General features: G+C 38.2%; 1 protein-coding gene across 6 annotated transcripts in view; it reads left to right on the forward strand.

The window, feature by feature from the left end:
- Positions 1 to 1,002: 1,002 nt before the first annotated feature.
- SLF2 (SMC5-SMC6 complex localization factor 2) overlaps positions 1,003 to 19,866 on the forward strand; it is a 51,771-nt gene continuing 32,907 nt past the window's right edge. For 4 of the 6 annotated variants that reach the window (XR_012418084.1, XR_010578066.1, XM_015456589.3 and 1 more), the window contains exons 1-9: positions 1,003 to 1,293; positions 4,035 to 4,078; positions 4,613 to 5,346; positions 6,429 to 6,486; positions 11,712 to 12,700; positions 13,669 to 13,739; positions 16,649 to 16,771; positions 17,167 to 17,334; positions 18,319 to 18,421. Coding sequence is in view for 4 of the 6 variants with exons in the window: in XM_015456589.3 (XP_015312075.2) it covers positions 1,154 to 1,293; positions 4,035 to 4,078; positions 4,613 to 5,346; positions 6,429 to 6,486; positions 11,712 to 12,700; positions 13,669 to 13,739; positions 16,649 to 16,771; positions 17,167 to 17,334; positions 18,319 to 18,421 (2,430 nt within the window). In the remaining 2 variants the exon portion in view is untranslated. Of the gene's footprint in view, positions 1,294 to 4,034; positions 4,079 to 4,612; positions 5,347 to 6,428; positions 6,487 to 11,711; positions 13,204 to 13,668; positions 13,740 to 16,648; positions 16,772 to 17,166; positions 17,335 to 18,318; positions 18,422 to 19,866 lie in introns of those variants that run through there. The other 2 variants (XM_005566216.4, XM_065521293.2) reach the window with 2 other exon arrangements.

Raw genomic sequence — 19,866 nt, forward strand, 5'->3', positions numbered from 1 at the left:
TCTGGAGAAGAGGGAACTATAATTTGCTTAGTACCTGTTATATGAGAATCTGAACTGTGCAGTGTACACTGCTTTATTCTATTATGGTTTACAATTACCCAGAAAAGGGAGTAAAATGCCCATTTTACAGATGTGGAGGCTGAGGTTCAGAGATACTCTGACCAGTCTCTCGGTTTATAAGGAAAACCATGGCTAACAGCCTCCAGAGCACAAGCCCTTTACAAAGGAGGGTTGGAGATTAAGGGCAGCTTTTACTCATCTATGCTGCCCACGCTTAACATGGAAAATTGAAAGCTGACCTTGTGTTCCTTTAAAAAATCGCTAAGAAAGCCAGCTGCAGAGACTTCATGGTAACTCGTGAGAAACAAAATGCTTTTGTGGATTAAAAACTGTCTTTATTCCAACGGAGTTTTTTGAGGTTTTTTTTTTCTTCTTCTTAAAGAGAAAAAAAAAATCTACCGCTGACACTCAACAAGAACCCTCATAGAATGGACAAGTCTTCGGATCGCGCTGTGCAGATCCCCCAGGAAATTGTGACAGTATTATGGCACTTTGGCCTAAAATGTTAAAGAGACAATGTAATGAAGAGCTGGGGATTTCTGAGACACAATTGTGTGACACAGGAAGCCCAAATGTTGGCCATCCTCACCGAAGGCAGCTGCCAGGCTAGGGTTTGCTTCAGCAAACCCTCACCCCTCGCCTTCAACCAGGCGGGTGTCGTCAGCTGCCGCAGCGCCAGCGGCTGCCCGCGCCTTTCCGCCCCCGCGCGCCCGCCAAGGCCGAGGCGGCCCGGACCAGAGGCGCGCGCCCTCGGTGCATGTGACGGGGTGGGAGGGGGAGTTTTCTTCCTCCCCCGTCCCCAAGCCCCGCCTTCTCCAGAGAGGCTGCGGCTTCCTATTGCGCCACCACCGAAATGACCACCGTGCCAACCAATCAAGACGTGACTCATGAAGTAAGATCCGCCCCTTACTGGTCCTCAGGTTCCTTCCCGCTCACACCGGAGTCACTTCCGAAGAGAGAACCGCCATGAAGAGAGAAGGGGGTGCCGCCCACCTCTGCTCCGACAGCCTCCCCGAGTCCGAGCAGCAAGACGGCAACCACGCACCCAACTTCTCCAGCCACGGCTCATGCCGCCGTCGCCAGCGGCGCCGACATGACAAGGCGCTGCATGCCCGCTAGGCCAGGTTTCCCCTCATCCCCAGCCCCGGGGTCGTCGCCCCCGCGCTGCCATCTGAGACCCGGTAGTACCGCCCATGCTGCAGCGGGAAAGAGAACAGAAAGTCCTGGGGACAGGTACCGTGCAGAGGGCTTGAGAAGGGGCCGGGTCGCGGGGGAAAGGGTATGAGGGGAGGATTGCAGACCGCCGCTCTTCCAGTTCCCGCCATCCTCCGCGAGCTCAGGCGTTGGCGTTTCGGGGCCTGGCAAACCCCCGCCCCGCCTCCGCGCAGGGGCTTCTGGGAGTTGGAGTTTGCTTCTCTGTAGCTGGGCAGCTGTTCTTGGTCTAGTGACCACCAGCCTGGACAGCTACGGAGAACCCGCCTTAGGTAGAAAGAACGTGATTTTTTTCCTTTGCAAGAGCTTGACCCAGGACCCTAACTGCTTAATGCATATTTAGGTCGTTTTCTGTACCTTCCCAGTTCTACTGATGCTAGTGGTTTAGTAATATAAACCTTTTCTATGTTGTGGGTGAAATTATGTAACCTGTGATGAGGGAATCCCTTCCACGAATTACTTTGTAGTCCAGCGTGCACGCTAATTCATACTTAAAAGAACTTACAGATTTGGAATGTGACGTGTTTTCTCTTTCAGTAACTTCACGCCTCTCCAAGAGGCCAATTTTTTTGTAAAGATTTTGTGGGAGCTATGTAATGAGATGGGGAGTTTCATCTAATGACATCCTCTGACAATAAAACATGTTTAAATTCCCTACGAACTTGGTACTGTCTTTTATTTTAAGTTAAATTGTAATAAGTTTTAATAATATTCATGTTCTAATACTGTGGTACAGGCCCGCAATCCCTTATCTTAACTCTGAAAGCCAGAAAGCTATGAAAACCAAACGTTTTCAGTAAATTTGGTACCACATCTTACTTGGCAGCCAGACGTGACCAGAGCTAATGTAAGGCTGTTTGTGGTCTTTATCCCATTAAGTGGGAATATTCATGTTTTGCTGGAGAAATATCAGTGGGTTTGATTACAGGTTGCAGCACCAGACCCCACTGGGGACTTTCCATAATACATCCAAGTTATCCGCTTCCTAAAATCTGATAAATTCAGAATTCTAAAACACATTTGGCCTCAGAAGGTTCAGATAAGGGTTTGTGAAACCGTTATAATTGTGGTGGTTTTTTTTTTAGCCAGTTATTAAATAAGCAGTGGACATTTGTGTGCATATGAACTTAGAGAACTTACCTCTTGAAAGTTACATTCATGGTTATTTTACAGGTTTCTTGTATGTTTTACCCAAAACCATTTTTTCTCTTTCTGATGTATTAATCAAAGAGGAGTCTGAGGTCCAATATTTCAAGGAAGAGATACAGTGTTACATTTAGTAAAATACATTTAGAATGATGTTGTTTGCAACAAATTCGCTGCTTCTGGGTCCCTTCCCATCTCTCCTCAATCAATAACAAGGCGTCATCCTTCTCCTCTTTGCAGAACCTCCAGCATTTACTCTGGTGGAGTTAATTTGCCTAGTGTAATTTATGTAAGCAAATGCATATATTCTTCCATAGCCTGTCACTCATATTCATCTCATAAGCACTCAGCTTTTATACCAACATCTCAAACAAGCATGATGGACTTGGTAAACCAGTAAAGATGTGCATTGCTCTTCTAATGTGACCAGTAAAGTGTACAATAAGCGTAACCTTCAAGAAGCTTGAATTGTTGGAGTTTTCACTGAGCATTCCAACCTCATAGTGGATGAATGTTTAGGAAAATCAATAGTCTATAGCTTATTCTCTTTCAGTAAAATGATACATTTTAGCAAAATTTACCAGAAAGTTAATTTTTTGCTCAGCATATCATAACATCCCACTTTTTGCAGCTGACACCTCTAAATACAGTGAACAAATCAGAATGTGAATTCTGATAATGGATTCCTATTTCACTTTAGCATTATTGCCAATGTCAGAACTTGATTAGTTAAACCAGATAGTGAAAAATCCAGTCGTTAGGGTACAGAAATTTAAAAATTAATTTGGTTTTTGTTATTCTTGTTAACTTTCTTCCTTTTCTCCTTGTGTTTTTCCCAAGCAATGTGTTATTTTTGTAACTATTTTAAGGATTCTTTGATAAAAAATTAAGAATTTGAAACTATTTAGTCGTGACAATTCATTCTAATTTCTGCTGTTACTTGGATTAGCATCTTAAAGTAATGTATAAAGAGGGTAGCATAAGTTTGGTACTTTTCTTTGTCCAGCGAAATCCTCTTCAACTGATTCCTTAGATCAGCCAAATCACCCATATTGCCGTTCTACCATCTACTGTTCTACTCTTGTTATGAGAGTCTGTTCAGGTTTTACTCCATTTTTATAATCCCCATTATTCATTTGGCATACATCTATTGAGGGTTTTTTTTTTTAGCTTTTTATTCTGAATTTTAAAACACCCCTGTGCTTAGATACTAATTAGTTATTTTGTATCAATGTCTGCAGAGAACAAGTAGGTTCATGTGCTTATACCCAAGATGTTGCATTTTACCATGTAGCTGTGAGCATTTCGGTCTTAAGAAGCATTCTGTACTGATTCCTTGGGTCTACACACCAGTCTTACCTGTTTAAGTACTGTAAATAACATAAACCTCAGTTGTATTTTTATAAATGAACTCCTATAGGAAGTGATACGTTATATTTTCTGTTTTTTAAATCAACAGTTTAGCAAAGCATTGTTACCGTTGTCAGAACTTTATTAGTTAAACCAAACAGTGAAATCCAGCCTTTATTTTATAACTCTAACTTTCTCCATTTAATCTGAATTATGGAGGTTTTAATATTTGCTTATATGATGCCATATTATGCTTTTATTTTCAGGAAGCAGTCAATTATAGATTTCTTCAAACCAGCTTCAGAACAAGGTATGTACACTGTTGAAGCATTTTTTGTGGGCTAATTTGGGGGTGAGGAGAGAGACAGATTCAACTTTAAAACCTACTCTAAACTGTTTTAGTAAACGTAGTGTTCAAAATTGGAAATAAAATGAAGATGCAGTATTTTTTTTTAACAAGGATAAACTGAAGTTCTAAATATCATGAGGAGAGTCTTTTTGCTATTGTGTTTTCTTACGTTTAAAATTTATTCTAGTCAAAAATTTAATGTTCATAATACATATTATTTTAATTATCTAATACAGCAATATATAGAGCCATAGGGAGGTTATATGATGTACCAAAAGAGAGCTTTATGAAACTAAGGCTTTTAACAAATAAATCATGTCTTAATTTCTCCTATACCCCCCAATAAAGTGTGTATCATTATCCAAGTTGTTGGTTTGAAAATTTTTGTGGTAACATTAGTATAGTTTATATTTTAAACATTAATAATTTAGAGAAATGTTAAATATTTTACTTTTAGTAACATGCAATTTGTATGTGTTTTAATTGGCTATTTAGAGAGACACATGTTGGATTCACCACAAAAATCAAACATCAAATATGGAGGAAGTAGATTGTCTATCACTGGGACAGAGCAGTTTGAAAGGAAACTATCCTCACCAAAAAAATCTAAACCCAAAAGGGTGCCACCAGAAAAGAGCCCTATTATAGAAGCTTTCATGAAAGGTGTTAAAGAGCATCATGAAGATCATGGTATACATGAGTCACGTCAGCCTTGTGTGTCACTAGCCTCCAAATATTTAGCCAAAGGAACAAATATCTATGTTCCTTCTTCATATCGCTTGCCAAAGGAGATGAAGTCACTAAAGAAAAAACATCGATCCCCAGAAAGAAGGAAGTCACTATTCATTCATGAAAATAGTGAGAAGAATGATAGAGATCGAGGCAAAACCAATGCGGACTCCAAAAAGCAGACCACAGTAGCAGAAGCTGACATCTTCAAGAACAGCTCCAGAAGTCTTAGCAGCAGGAGCAGCCTGTCCAGGCACCACCCGGGAGAAAGCCCACTGGGAGCTAAATTCCAGTTGTCACTAGCTTCTTACTGCAGAGAACGAGAACTAAAGAGGTTGAGAAAGGAGCAAATGGAGCAGAGAATCAACTCCGAAAATTCTTTCTCAGAAGCAAGCAATCTTTCCTTAAAATCTTCTAGTATAGAAAGAAAATATAAACCAAGGCAGGAACCAAGTAAACAGAATGATGTCATACCTGGAAAGAACAATCTGTCAAATGTGGTATGTGTAAGAATTATTGAATTAGCATTGCTACTGCTATATCACATTTAGAATACTAAATTTAAAAGTATTTAAGAGTTGTTACATCACATTGATGTCTTTCCTGAAGGAAATATTTATGCACAGTTTGTGTAGAAGCTGGTTTCATTAGGTTTCCTCCAGTTGCCCTTCATCGAACTCAGTAAAGCAGTGTTTCTTATCCATAGTTTTTTCAGACCAGGAACAAAGATCTTTTTTAGTCAGAAAAATAAGCATTCTTTTTTTTTAAGGCAAGTATAGTCTTATTTGTTTATTTGTAAACATTCTTGCTGTGTCACTCATGCTGGAGTGCTGTGGCATGATCATGTCTCATTGCAGTCTCAAACTCCTGGGCTCAAATGATGCTCTCACCTCAGCTTCCCAAGTAGCTGAGACTACGGGTACATGCCACCATATTTGACTAATTTTTGTATTTTTTTGTAGAGACAGGGTCTCCCTATACTGCCCAGGCTGGCCTTGAACTGCTAGCCTCAAGTGATCCTTCTGCTTCCTGCACTTTGGGAGGCCTAGGTGGAAGGATTGCTTGAGCTCAGGAGTTTGAGACCAGCCGGAGCAACGTAGCGAGACCTTGGCTCTACTAAAAATAAATAAATAAATAACCAGTCATGGTGGCATGTGCCTGTTGTCCTAGCTACTTAGGAGGCTAAGGTGGGAGGCTCGCTTGAGTGCAGGAGATTAAGGTTGCAGTGAGCTTGCACTGCAGCCTGGGTGACTCCAGCCTGGGTGACAGAGCAAGACCTTATCTCAAAAATACACTGTTCTAATATAATATTATTCTTGAATTATTGACATAAATGTAAATCAGCATTATGAAAACTGACTTCATTTTTATGATATTTTTCCATTTTTATGATACAAATGCCCTTAATTTTTATGATAAAAACCTTAAGATCTTTATTTTATTATAGACATTAGGCTTTGCCTCCAAATGTGGGTGCTTGCCTTATTCAATCTAGAAATTTGTGTTTAAATGTTAGGAAGAATGCCTTCACATTCTTTGCTGTTCCCAACACTTAATTAATTTTATCTCATTGTGCTCATAGGAAAATGAACATCTCTCAAGAAAAAGATCCTCTTCTGATTCATGGGAACCTACTTCAGGTAGAATCAAAATTAAATTTATGAATTTCTAAATAAATTTCCATTTTAATGGCACTGCTTTTTAAAACAAATTTGTTTAAATATGCAGTTCCCTTCTTGGGGATGAATTCAGTGTCTCATATTACTTAAGAGTTTGGTAAAATCATAATAAAAAAGAATAGTCCCTGAATCTAGTACTTAAGATTTGGGTTTGTTTTTGAGACAGGGTCTTATTCTTTGTCACCCAGAATGGGATGCAGTGGCATCATCACGACTCACTGCAAGCCTTGACCTCCTGGGTTCAAATGATTCTCCTACCTCAGCTTGCTGAGTAGCTGGGACTACAGATGTGGGCCACTATGCCTGGTTAATTTCTTGTATTTTTGTAGAGACGAGGTTTCGCCATGTTGCCCAGGATAATCTCAAACTCCTGGGCTCAAGTGATTCTCCTGCCTTGGCCTCCCAAAGTGCTAGGATTACAGGTATGAGCCACCATGCCTGACCTAGTATGTATAATTTGTAATCTGTCTTGAATCTTCTCTGCCTTCTTCAGGAGTTCCTAACAGTATGTTTCTCATACTGGTATTCAGTGTTGTCTCCTGAATCCTTGGCTACATCAAGGAAACATAATCTTATAATCTTGGAATTGTAGACTGAGGTCTTGGTATTATGTTGAAGATGCTTTGTATAAGGTTGAAACTGTTACCGTAATAAAAAGCAGTGTTCTCTAATATTTCAAATACAAGGATCCCTTTTTAATGTTAAATTTCAAGGATATCTACATGACATTAGTTTGTACTTTTAGCATCTAATGATTGAAAAAAAAATAAAATAATAAGCCTACTGTTAATTCAGTACATTTTATCGTTTTTTAAAACTAGAAAATAGAAGATTCAAGCACAAACACTGCAGAAGTTTGCAACAAGAAATGAAAGGTCTCCATAACTAACAACAGTTAATAGTCTAGTGTATCAGATTTTTTTCCTGATATGATTATACACTTTGAAAAACAGGGAGATTCCCACATTCAGTAAGATACATTGGACATAATAATAGCTGACTTTCATTGAGTACCTACTGTGTGCTATGCCATTTTATGTGCTTTTAATTCATTTGAACCTTATAACTTTATTATGGTGGTTTACTTTTAGAGATGGAAAAGCAGAAGTACAGAGAGACAGTTCTAACTCCTCCTTCAGGTTTCATCTACTCCTTCATTTTATTTGTATTTTAGAGGTACATTGCATTTTGACCAAGCACCCTCAACTAGTAAAATCAATCTTCAATAGAAGGAACTTCTAGGATACAGGAATAAATCTAAAGTTTTATGTGTTTTTTGTTTATTTTTATAATGTTGCTGATTTTATGACCAAATTTTAATGAATTTTGACATTATTGTACAAGAACAGGAATTTCTCAGCCAGGAGATTGCTTCTTCACTCACTGTATTGCACATTTTTAATACTAAATACATGATCACTTTGCACCAAAGTTAATGGAAGAACAAAATATTATTTTATATAAGGGGCTGCTACTGGTGGTGTGGCTACCACATTATTCCTTTTCTTTTTTCTCTGACTTAAGATTTTAAAAACTTTTGATTTCCTGGATTTGCAAATTTCATTCATGGTGGCTAAAGTTTAAGTTTCATTTATATAATCCCACCTAGCAAAGTTTTTGAGTACTGCTTGGAAAAGATGCTTTCTACATATTTTCAGAGGCTGACTTATGATGGTTGCCTTCACTTACATTTTTATTACTAATATTTCTGCATGTATTTCATAATCACTAATAATTATAGCATTATACTCTTAATAAATATACATTTATACTTCAGTTGACTAACATCAACAGAATTTCAGCATATAAAGGACAAGGGGTTATTTCACTCTAGATAGCATGAAGAATGCTTATTGTGTCTGATGGCAAAGTTATTAAAAAAATCCAGGCCAGGCACGGTGGTTCATGCCTGTAATCCCAGCACTTTGGGAGGCCGATGCAGGTGGATCACCTGAGGTCAGGAGTTCGAGACCAGCCTGGCCAACATGGTGAAACCTCGTCTCTACTAAAAATACAAAAATTAGCTGGGCATGGTGCCCATGCCTGTAATCCCAGCTACTCAGGAGGCCAAGGCAGGAAAATTGCTTGAACCTGGAAGGCGGAGGTTGCAGTGAGCGGAGATGGTGCCACTGCACTCCAGCCTGGGTGACAGAGCAAGTACTCAATCTCAAAAAAAATAAATAAAAATAAAAATCCAAATGGTATGTCTTGCTCATCTTGTTAATACACTTATCAATTGTCATGGTGATGTATGTAATCACGCAATCATTAATCACATACAAGTTCAGGGATTTCAGAAGTAATGTTAGCATAGGCATTTGGCCCTTTGGTCTTCTAGAGCCCTGTCTTTTGGCTGAATTCTGAGGTGAAATTTAATCCGTTGCTCGTACATTTCATAACTGATTAATAACCAATCACCTATTAATGGCCATTGGATTTCTCCTTTTGCTTAAGATGGAGTCTCACTGTTTCCTAGGCTGGAGTGCAGTGGTGCGAGTATAATTCACTCGCAGCATTGAACTCCTGGGCTCAAGCAATCCTCCTGCCTCAGCCTCCCAAAGTGCTGGGATTACGGGGGTGAGCCACCCTCCTTTCTTTTTACCAACTCAATCTCTCTCTTATATGAATATTTTATGTATTAGTATATTTGAAATATTTGAAAAGTTGTAAAACAAATATTCTCTACAGGCTGAACAAAGGATACAAAAATAATTATGAACATTTTGCAATTAATCACCTGACCTGAAGAGCTTGCTAAAGGGGATCCTACCTGCAGTACCAATTCACTTTTCTCTAATTCTAGATGATGAAACCTCGTAATAAGCTGACTTATCCTAAACATCTTCTACAAACAGTGTTTGTCTCCTCCTGGATCAACCCTGGATAATTCCTGAGCAAAGCAGGAATTTCTCCTCATTTCTTGCTGTATTTAAATTATCTGACTTCTCTAGAAAAATGGAACAGAACTCAAACTGGCAGCTCTGTAGCTCATTTTTTGTAATCTCATACTTAAAAGTGTGGTAATCAGTACCCCAAATCTTCTCTTTTGTTTAGTCATTTAATTTCTCATCCTGTGACCCCTGTCCTTTTTTATAAGACATTTAACCCCGGAAAACTGAATGGATTGGAATGATTTCCTCGAGTAATGGGAGATATCTGTAAAAGAACAGAGATAAGGGCATTTGTTAATTAGTTAATTCATTTTTATAAATTGAATTTTTCAGATTATATGTTGATCAAGCTATCCAAATCATAACTGCTTAACTCTCAAGTTTGGTTTTGGGGGGCTTTATTTTATTTTACTTATTTTGACACAAGGTCTCACTCTGGTGCCCAGGCTGGAGTGCAGTGGCACAATTATAGCACATTGTAACCTTATGGGGCCCAAGCAGTCCTCCCACCTCAGCCTGCCAAGTAGGTGGGACTACAGGCACATGCCACCGCACCCGGCTAATTTTTGTAGTTTTTGTTGAGACAGTGTTTCACCATGTTGCCTAAGCTGGTCTCAAACTGCTGAGCTCAAGTGATCCTCCTGCCTCAGCCTCCCAAAGTGCTGGGATTATAGGCATGAGCCACTGGACATGGCCAAAAGATAAGAAATTTTCTGAGTAGAGAAGGGATTGATGGGGTTGTACTTTTTGTAGAGGCAGGGTTTCGCCTGAGCTCACGAACTCCCGCCTTGGCCTCCCAAAGTTCTTGTATTACAGGCATGAGCCGCTGTGCCTAGCCATTTTGGGTTTTTCAAGCAAACTCTTGGGGAGTGGAGACATCTGTCCATGTGCAGAAAATTTGATTTAGGGAAATCTGGTTTGGGGATAACCAATTGTATAAATAGTGAATTTTGTTGTTGTTGTTGTTGTTGTTATTTTGTTTTTTTGAGGTGAAGTCTTGCTTTGGTACTTAGGCTGGTCTTGAACTCCTGGGCTCAAGTTATCTTACCACCTCAGCCTCCTGAGTAGCTGGGACTGTATAGGCACACACCACTGCACCAGGTTAAAGTGAATTTTTTTTTTTTTTAAATGGAGTCTCGCTCTGGTGCCCAGGCTGGCGTGCAGTGGCGCCATCTCAGCTCAGTGCAACCTCCACCTCCCAGGTTCAAGCGATTCTCCTGCGTTGGCCTCCCAAGTAGCTGGGAGTACAGGCACGCACCACCATGCCGGGCTGATTTTTGTATTTTCAGTAGAGACAGGGTTTCGCCATGTTGGCCAGGCTGGTCTCAAACTCCTGACCTCAAGTGGTCTGCCTACCTCGGCCTCCCAAAATGCTGGGATTACAGGTTTGGCCCACTGCACTCAGCCCACAATATGAATTTTTAAAAACTGGTTCATTCAAATGTATGTGGTTATTAAAGTACTTCAGGATGGGGCTATAATAAACATAGCTTACATTAGTTTCCTAGGGCTGCCATAACAAAGTGCCAAAACCAGGGTGTCTTAAAACAACAAAGTATTGTTTCACAGTTCTGGAAGCTAGAAGTTTAAAATCAGGATATCAATAGGGCCATGATGTCTCTGGCAACTCTAGGGGAGAATACTTCCTTACCTCTTCTAGCTTCTGGCTTTTGCCTGCAATCTTTGGCATTTCTTGACTTAGAGCTGCATCACTCCAGTCACACAGCATCTTTTCCTTGTGTATTTTCACTTTGTATTCCCTCTGTGCATGTCTGTCTTTGTCTCCAAATTTTCCCTTTTGTAAGTACACCAGTCATACTGCATTGGGACACACTGTGATTTTTTTTTTTTAATGAGAGATTAATATTTATCTGCCTTCAACTGCTTATCCTATATGTGTTTTAAAGTACTATACATTTAAATGTAGAAGTGTTACATTTCTGCAACCAGGTTGTCCTAGGTCTAAAAGAATTTCCAAAAGTGCCTATGGAATCCTTAACTTGGTACCAATATACAGTCGTTTGTTTTAGGGAGTGGCATCTTTAATTCTGTTAAGGTGGTAAACTTTTCATAGCTTTGGAATTAAAAATGAGCATTTGTCATTAGCTTTAAATTTCTTGGACACCAGCATTTATCCAGTTGATAAATAACATTAACTCTTTTTCTGCATTCCATACATGGTGACTAATCTCAGCCTTAATACTTAGAATTTTAAACATTCTAGACACTCACTGAATAAACTTTATTAAAGTTGGAAAGTATATTTTTCACTAACCAAAAAAAATTAAATTTTAGCAGGCGCTAAGCAGAATAAATTCCCTGAAAAAAGAAAAAGGAACTCTGTGGACTCAGATCTGAAAAGCACAAGAGAATCTATGATACCAAAAGCAAAAGAGTCCTTCCTTGAAAAGCGTCCTGATGGACCACATCAGAAAGAAAAATTTATAAAACATATTGCACTGAAGACACCTGGTGATGTGTTACGCTTAGAAGATATATCCAAGGAACCGAATGATGAAACTGATCGCTCTTCTGCAGGCTTAGCACCTTCAAATTCTAGCCACCATTCTACCAGGAATAGTGACCAAATCCGAGTGGCAGGTGCCAAGGAGACTAAGATGCAGAAACCCCACTTACCTTTACCTCAGGAAAAGTCTGCAATTAAAAAAGCTAGCAACCCTCAGAAAAATAAAACCACTAGCTCCATGACAAAGGAGAAGGAGACAAAACTACCTTTACTTTCCCATGTTCCAAGTGCTGGTTCCTCTCTAGTACCATTAAATGCTAAAAATTGTACTCTTCCAGTTTCTAAAAGAGATAAAGAGCGTTCCTCATCTAAAGAATGTTCTGGGCATTCTACAGAATCCACCAAACACAAGGAACACAAAGCAAAGACTAATAAGGCTGATTCTAATGTATCTTCAGGGAAAATTTCTGGGGGACCTTTGCGCTCAGAATATGGCACTCCTACAAAGTCTCCCCCTGCTGCTTTGGAAGTTGTGCCATGTGTCCCAAGCCCTGCAGCACCTTCAGATAAAGCCCCTTCAGAAAGAGAGAGTTCAGGAAATTCCAATGCAGGTAGCAGTGCACTGAAACGAAAACTAAGGGGTGATTTTGATAGTGATGAAGAAAGTTTAGGTTACAACCTAGACAGTGATGAGGAAGAGGAAACATTAAAGTCACTGGAAGAAATCATGGCTTTGAACTTCAATCAGACTCCTGCAACTACAGGAAAGCCTCCTGCTCTTTCCAAGGGGCTTAGATCTCAGTCATCAGACTACACAGTAAGTAGTTCTGTGACATTTATCTTTACTTGAGGGAAAGATGATTAGTGAAAGGGGTGGATTTTTGGAACTTACTTTAAAATTTAGTGTTATAACTCATAATTGGACTGAAAATGGAATAATTCTTGTTTGGTAAATGAGTTTCCATATTTTCAGTTTTATTACTGTTAAGTCAGTGGTCTCCAAACTCTTTTGATCACACACACTTTTATTAGTAAAAACAATTTTTGAGCATGTACCCCGACATATATGTATACCTTTAGATTACATGTACCACTATGATACTGTGTACTTTCTAAAGCATATGCAAAAACAGAATTTAAAAGGAAGAAGAGAAAAATACGTGTTTTCCTATAGAAGTTACGTAGAAGTTACTATAGACTAAGTTCTACTGGAGTCTCTATAGAAGTTCCATATAAATAGAAGTTCTATTATTTTCTTCCTGCACCCCAATGGATCACCTTGCACACCCCCTGCTTTGGAGACCACATCTGTAAATGAAGGTAGTGTGTAGAAATGTTGTTGATTGTGGTGTGCAATTTTATTTATAAAGTGCTTCATTCTATCTTGGGAATAAGCTGAATTAAATTCTAAGATGTCTGTAAAATTTGGTGGGGAAGGTGTTAATATTCCATGGTAACACCTAAAAATTAGTAAAAATTCTACTAAAATAGAATTTAAAAGTAAAGACAGGGTAGCCACAGAGTCCTTGAGTGTTTGCAGTCACATCTCAAAGTTAGCAGGGTTTTATAAGTACTGCCTTTCCTAATAGGTAGTAAAATCAATTTGTCTGCAGTGCAAAATACTGAATTTAAAGCATGATGGTGAAAATTATCCTTTAAGAAAGGTTTTATCCTGGCCCAGATTATTGAAATAGAAAATAGTCTTCCATACCCTTAATTACTTAAAACATCCCAGTTCTTCTACTAAGACATGTTGTAAAGTATTTCTAAATTTTCTTGTTTTAGGAACATGTTCATCCTGGAACTTACACAAATACCTTAGAGCGTCTAGTGAAGGAAATGGAAGACACACAAAGGTTCGTTAGCATAAAGATTAATTTGCTAAATTTAACATTCTGCTTGTTTGTGTGGCTTACTTTTAATTTACCTTTTTTAAAAAATCGTGAGAAATTAGCATGCATTTTGGACTCTGTTGTCAACTGTGTTAGAATAAGATATGTTGGCTGGACACAGTGGCTCATGCCTATAATCACAGCACTTTGGGAGACAGGCAAGATTACTTGAGCCCAGGAATTCAAGGCTGTGGTGAGCAGTGATGGCGCCACTTCACTCCAGGCCGGGTGGCAGAGTGAGACCCAGTCTCAAATGAAAAAAAGAGGCCTGGTATGGTGGCTCATGCCTGTAATCCAATAATTTAGGAGGCCAAAGCAAGCGGATCTCTTGAGCCCAGGAGTTTGAGACCAGCCTGGGCAACATGGTGAAACCCCATCTCTACAAAAAATACAAAAATTAGCCAGTCATGGTGCCACATGCCTCTGGTCCCAGCTACTCAACAGGCCGAGGTGGGAGGATCACCTGAGCCCAAGGAGGTCAAGGCTGCAGTGAGCTGTGATTGAGTCACTGCACTCCAGTCTGGGTGGCAGAATAAGACCCTGTCTCAAAAAAAAGAAAAAAAAAAGGAGTAAGACGGGCTCTCTTCTTCATAGACTAGATCAAAAGATCCAGGTTTTTATAGTATACTGGAGTAACTAATAATATAAATTCCTCTCTGTTTATTACAACTAGTATCTGATAGCTGAAATTCTAGATCGAAAGTGTGGGTAGAATTTTTTGTGTTTTTTTTAATGGAAAATACATATAAAATTTACCATTTTAACCATTTTTACATGTACAGTTCAGTGTACATGTAAAAATTAAGTACATTTATATGTTGTGCAACCATTACCACCATCTAGCTTCAGAACTTTTTCATTGTTCCAAACTGAAACTCCATATCCATTAAACAATAACTCCCCATTCTCCCCTTCCTCCCACCCTCAGCAACTACCCTTCTACTTTGTCTCTATGAAATTGACTGTTTTAGGTACCTCATGTAAGTGATATTATATTTGTCCTTTTATGACTGTCTTATTTCATTTAGGGCAGTGTCTTCAGAATTCATTCATATTGTAGCATGTGTCAGAATTTCCATTCTTTTTAAAGCTGATAATTCCATTGTATTATGTCTATAACACATTTTCTTTAGTCATCTGTCAGTGGACCTTTGGATTGCTTTTACTTTTTGGCTACTGTGAATAATGCTGCTATGAACATGGGTATACAAATCTCTCTTCAGGTCTCTCCTTTAAATTCTGTTGGGCATATATACACATAAGTGGACTTACTGGATTATATGGTAATTCCATTTAATTTTTTGAGGTACCGCCACACTGTTTTCCACAATGGCTGCACCATTGCACATCTGCACCAACAGTGAACAAGGGTTCCAGTTTCTCCACATCTTTGCCAACACATTATTTTTTTCTATGTTTTTTGTTTGTTTGTTTTGATAATAGCCATCCTAATAGTAAAGTGGTATCTCCTTATTGTTTGGTTTGCCTTCCCTAATGACTAATGATGTTAACATATTTTCATGTGCTTATTGGCCATTTGTTATACAAGTGGAGAAATGTCTTTTCAGGTTCTTTGCCTGTTTTTAATTGGGTTGTTTGGTGGGTGGGGGGGTTCACACAGGTAGAATTTTCTGAAATATTTCTATCAAGTTACTCTTTTGAGGAAAAAGTTTAGAATGATGATGGACACCGCTCTCCCCGCACTGCCCGCCCACCACACACACACATGAGAGAGAGATCAAAAAGTTGAGAATCATAATGATCTTAATGAAATTTATGTGACTAATTATGGACAGGTTTTGCTAGTAAGAGGGGAAAAATATATTCCTTGTTAATTCAAGGAATGTCCTTGAACATACCCTGGAGAACTTCACTAACATCTTAGCTGACTTGATTACATAGAAGTTGGTATGTGCTACATATCTCAAATTTGATAACCAAGTAACTAACTTTAGGAATTTTTCAGATGATTAGTAGTTCAAAAGCTTCCTCCTTTCTGAATTTAATTAGAGAACTTGTCTGTATTGTAAAATTCTTTAAATATTTCATGAATTCTTGTGATCTGTGATATGGAATCTGAAGTTCCTCCTTTAAAATCGAGCACTTCACAAATGAAAGATAGGGGTACTAGTTTAATCAAATGATTGACCCTTTTCTGTAACGATAGAACAGTACATTTACTAGTTATTTACTCTTCAGCTGTACTTATCCACTGTTTCTGGCTGGGGTAAGAACCTTGTTTAAAATAACTTAATCTGGGAGAGGCAGTATAAGCAAGGACTCTGGAGCTAGACTCTCTGGCTATGAATCCCACATTCTTGCATTACAAGCTCTTGCAAGTTACTTTGCTTTTCTAATGTCAGTTTTCTTATCTATAAAAGGTGTATAAACTACTACATGGGGTTGTTGTGAGGGTTAAAAGAATTAATATGTAAAGCCCTTAGTACAGTGCCTGTCACATATTAAGTGCTTGGTAAGTGTTAGGTGTTGTGATGATGATGACAGTGACAACTACTGCTAGAAAGCCTAGTTAACTTACCAGGGTTTTTTTCCCATTCTGTAAGTGGTTTGGACAGATCATTCTTGAAGTTCTAGCTTTATGGAAATCCTCAAGTCTTTTATGCAATGGAACACTATTCTAATGCCACACTGGTAACTGGGTAAAAACCTAGCACCTAAAATATATCTGTTTTCATGAAAATTGTACATCATGATGTATTTGGGAGACATAATTTGACCTATAGTATAACAAAATTTGTCATATACCAGGGTACTTAATAAGGGTTTTCTTTGTGCTGCTTTTAGATATAAACTGAAGACTGTTTTTTAATATTCTTAGAGTAAACTGTTATAACATTCTTTCCAATTCTCAGGCTAGATGAACTGCAGAAGCAACTACAAGAAGACATAAGGCAAGGCCGAGGCATTAAATCCCCAATCAGAATTGGAGAAGAAGACAGTACAGATGATGAGGATGGCCTCTTAGAAGAGCACAGGTATAGCATTTTTCATAATGTATTTTACCCTATTAAAGTTTTTACATTTTTTTTTGTTTTGTTTTTGTAAAATAAATGGGCCATCGATGGCTGTTAGTGAATAATTTATGATAGGTTTCTAATCTGTCTGTGATGGGTTTGAAAGGCAAATGTTAGGATCAAGTTTCATCTTTTATTTTTCTTCCTGGTTATTTCTTTTCACGTAGACACATTTAGTGGCTTTTGACTAACAGCTACAAAAAGTGGAAGAAGCAAAGCATACTTTTCTCATGCTAGTCTTCTAATTTGGGATTAACATTGGTTTAAAAAATAGTTTTCTTTGCACCCAACTTTTAAATACAAAAGTATATGTAGTGTAACAATTTGGTATTGATTGACTTGTTTTTATGTTTCAGGGAATTTCTAAAGAAATTTTCAGTTACAATTGATGCTATTCCTGATCATCATCCAGGTGAAGAAATATTTAATTTCCTCAATTCTGGAAAAATTTTCAATCAGTATACCTTGGATTTAAGAGACTCTGGTTTTATTGGACAAAGTGCTGTAGAAAAACTTATTCTTAAGTAAGTAGAAAAATAGACATTTTACTTTTATATGTATAAAAAATTACTCTAAAACACTTCTGACTTATATAATCTTCTAAAAGGTTAATTTCTATTATGACCTATTAAGTTTCCTAATCCTCTTATTACTAGTGATCTTTATGTTTTTTTCTTTAATTATAGGAAGCAGTGTAGGATAGTTGTTTGACACATCGCATGCCTTTATTAATTAGGATTGAGATCAGTATATAATAACAGTGACTGTCAAAATAATAGTGGTTTAAACAAGAAGTGTATTTGAAAGAAGTATAAAAGTAGCAAGTCCAGGGCTGGAGTGCCAGTTTTACCATATAATCTTTCTTCTCCAGCATTCTTAGCACCTAGCTTCGGGTGCTATTAGAGCTCCATCCTTTAGTTCAAATTCCCAGAAATTCCACACAGCATTTCCACACACTCTAAGTTAGTTAAATAGAACTTAGTCAATATGGCCACACTTGGCCACAAGGGAAGCCAGAGAGTGATGTTTATTTCAGGCAGCTAGTGTTCGCAGCTACAAATCAGGGTTCAGTTACCAAGAAGAGAGGGAAAAATAGATGCTGGGATGTGCAGCTAGTAATCTCCACCACAATGCCCAAACTGATCTAATTTCTCTCAGTGCATGATATCTCAGCTCTAGAGAGATCACATCAGTTTTGCTGCCAATTTTTTAAAGTACTTCCCCAGTCTGAGACTTGATAGGCTGTCTCTCAACACTACCAGCAAATATAGCTTTGTCTACCAGTTAAATATGGAGCCTAGCCAACAGATTGGATCAGCTTTAGGCCATCAATTCAATTTGTTTTATGAGTAACTCATCCATATTTGTGTAGAGTCCACCTCCATGGACTGAAGACGATTTGCTTGCTCATTTCTCTGATTATGTCAGATGTGATGGTGGTGGTGGTGATAGTAGAAGTATTTTGCCATGAAGTTAATAGTCATGTTGATTTTACTTTATTTTTTCAGATCGGGAAAAACAGATCAGATTTTTTTGACAACACAAGGTTTCCTTACATCTGCTTATCACTATGTCCAGTGTCCTGTCCCTGTGTTAAAGTGGCTATTTCGGGTAAGAGGAATGTTTGGAGGGTTATAGTTGCCTCCTACTATATTTCCAAGTCAAAAACTTTTAAATATAATTTTATTTGTACATTACTGCAGAAAAAAATTAATGTAGCACATCCATGATGTCAGTGACTTAGAATGTGGCAAAAAGAGTCAATGTAAAGAGATTATAAAGGAAATGATAGTGTAGATAGTTGTACAGGACAGTCAGTGTTAGTTGTACCTGAACCCTTCATTACAGTGATAAATCACTATTATAGTTAGTTTTAGAAGGGATTGTTTAATGCTTACATACCTAAATTTCTTTTTAACGTTTTTTTCATGTTTATGGTGGTACTTGTATACATTTTCAGAATTTTAATTGTATACTAATATTTCCCCATTCGTATATATGGTTTTTTTGGATGCAAATCCAACTGATTCTTTTCCCCATTCATATTTAACGCTTAAATCCACTTAAATAATTATCATAAATTTAAGATATGATAATTCCACAAAGTTAATTCAATTGGTAACTTTTTAAATATCAGTGGTATCATTGATGCTATGTATAGAGTTCTGGTATTACTCTAGATACTTTGGACCTTCATGCAGATTAATGTAGAAGTTTCTAACTCTTGACATTTGTATCACCCGGGCGCAGTGGCTAAGGCCTGTAATCCCAGCACTTTGGCAGGCCGAGGCGGGCGGATCACGAGGTCAGGAGTTGGAGATCAGCCTGGCCAACATGGTGAAACCCTGTCTCTACTAAAAATACAAAAATTAGCCAGGTGTGGTAGTGAGCACCTGTAATCCCAGCTACTCAGGAGGCTGAGGCAGGAGAATTGCTGAACCCAGGAGGTGAAGTTTACAGTGAGCCAAGATCGCACCATTGCACTCCAGCCTGGGGGACAGAGTGAGACTCTGTCTCCAAAAAACATTTGTATGGGAGAGCATGGAAGGGGCTTTTTCCTGTATAATAGCTTCTGTATCAACGAGTGCTATAGTAACTACCCAGTTAGATTGGAATTATCCTTCTTCCAAAGACAAGAATGATTATGAATGACAAGTTATTCTTGGCAGTGGCTCATGCCTGTAATTCTAGCACTTTGAGATACCAAGGCAGGAGGATTGCTAGTTCAAGACCAGCCTGGGTAACATAGCAAGACCACATCTGTTTAAAAAAAAAAAAAAAAAAAAAAAAAGTTATTCTCAGGTTACTGAGTATTCTACTTTAATAAAATCCTAAATGTGTGAAAAATATACATTCAGGAAAAAGGAATTGTAGTATAAAAGAGTCCTTTACAATAAGTGAGTGTTTGCCCTGGAAATCCTATAACAAAAAGGAAAAAAGTATCAATGTTATCAAAGAACTGCAGCTATATATAAAGTGAAAAGTGGGAAAACATGGAGTTCTACTCTGGGTTTTATGATAGCATCAAGAAATCTCGTATTTAGTGAGAACTGGAG

Source organism: Macaca fascicularis, chromosome 9, assembly GCF_037993035.2.
Source record: "Macaca fascicularis isolate 582-1 chromosome 9, T2T-MFA8v1.1".
Taxonomy (NCBI): Eukaryota; Metazoa; Chordata; class Mammalia; order Primates; family Cercopithecidae; genus Macaca; species Macaca fascicularis.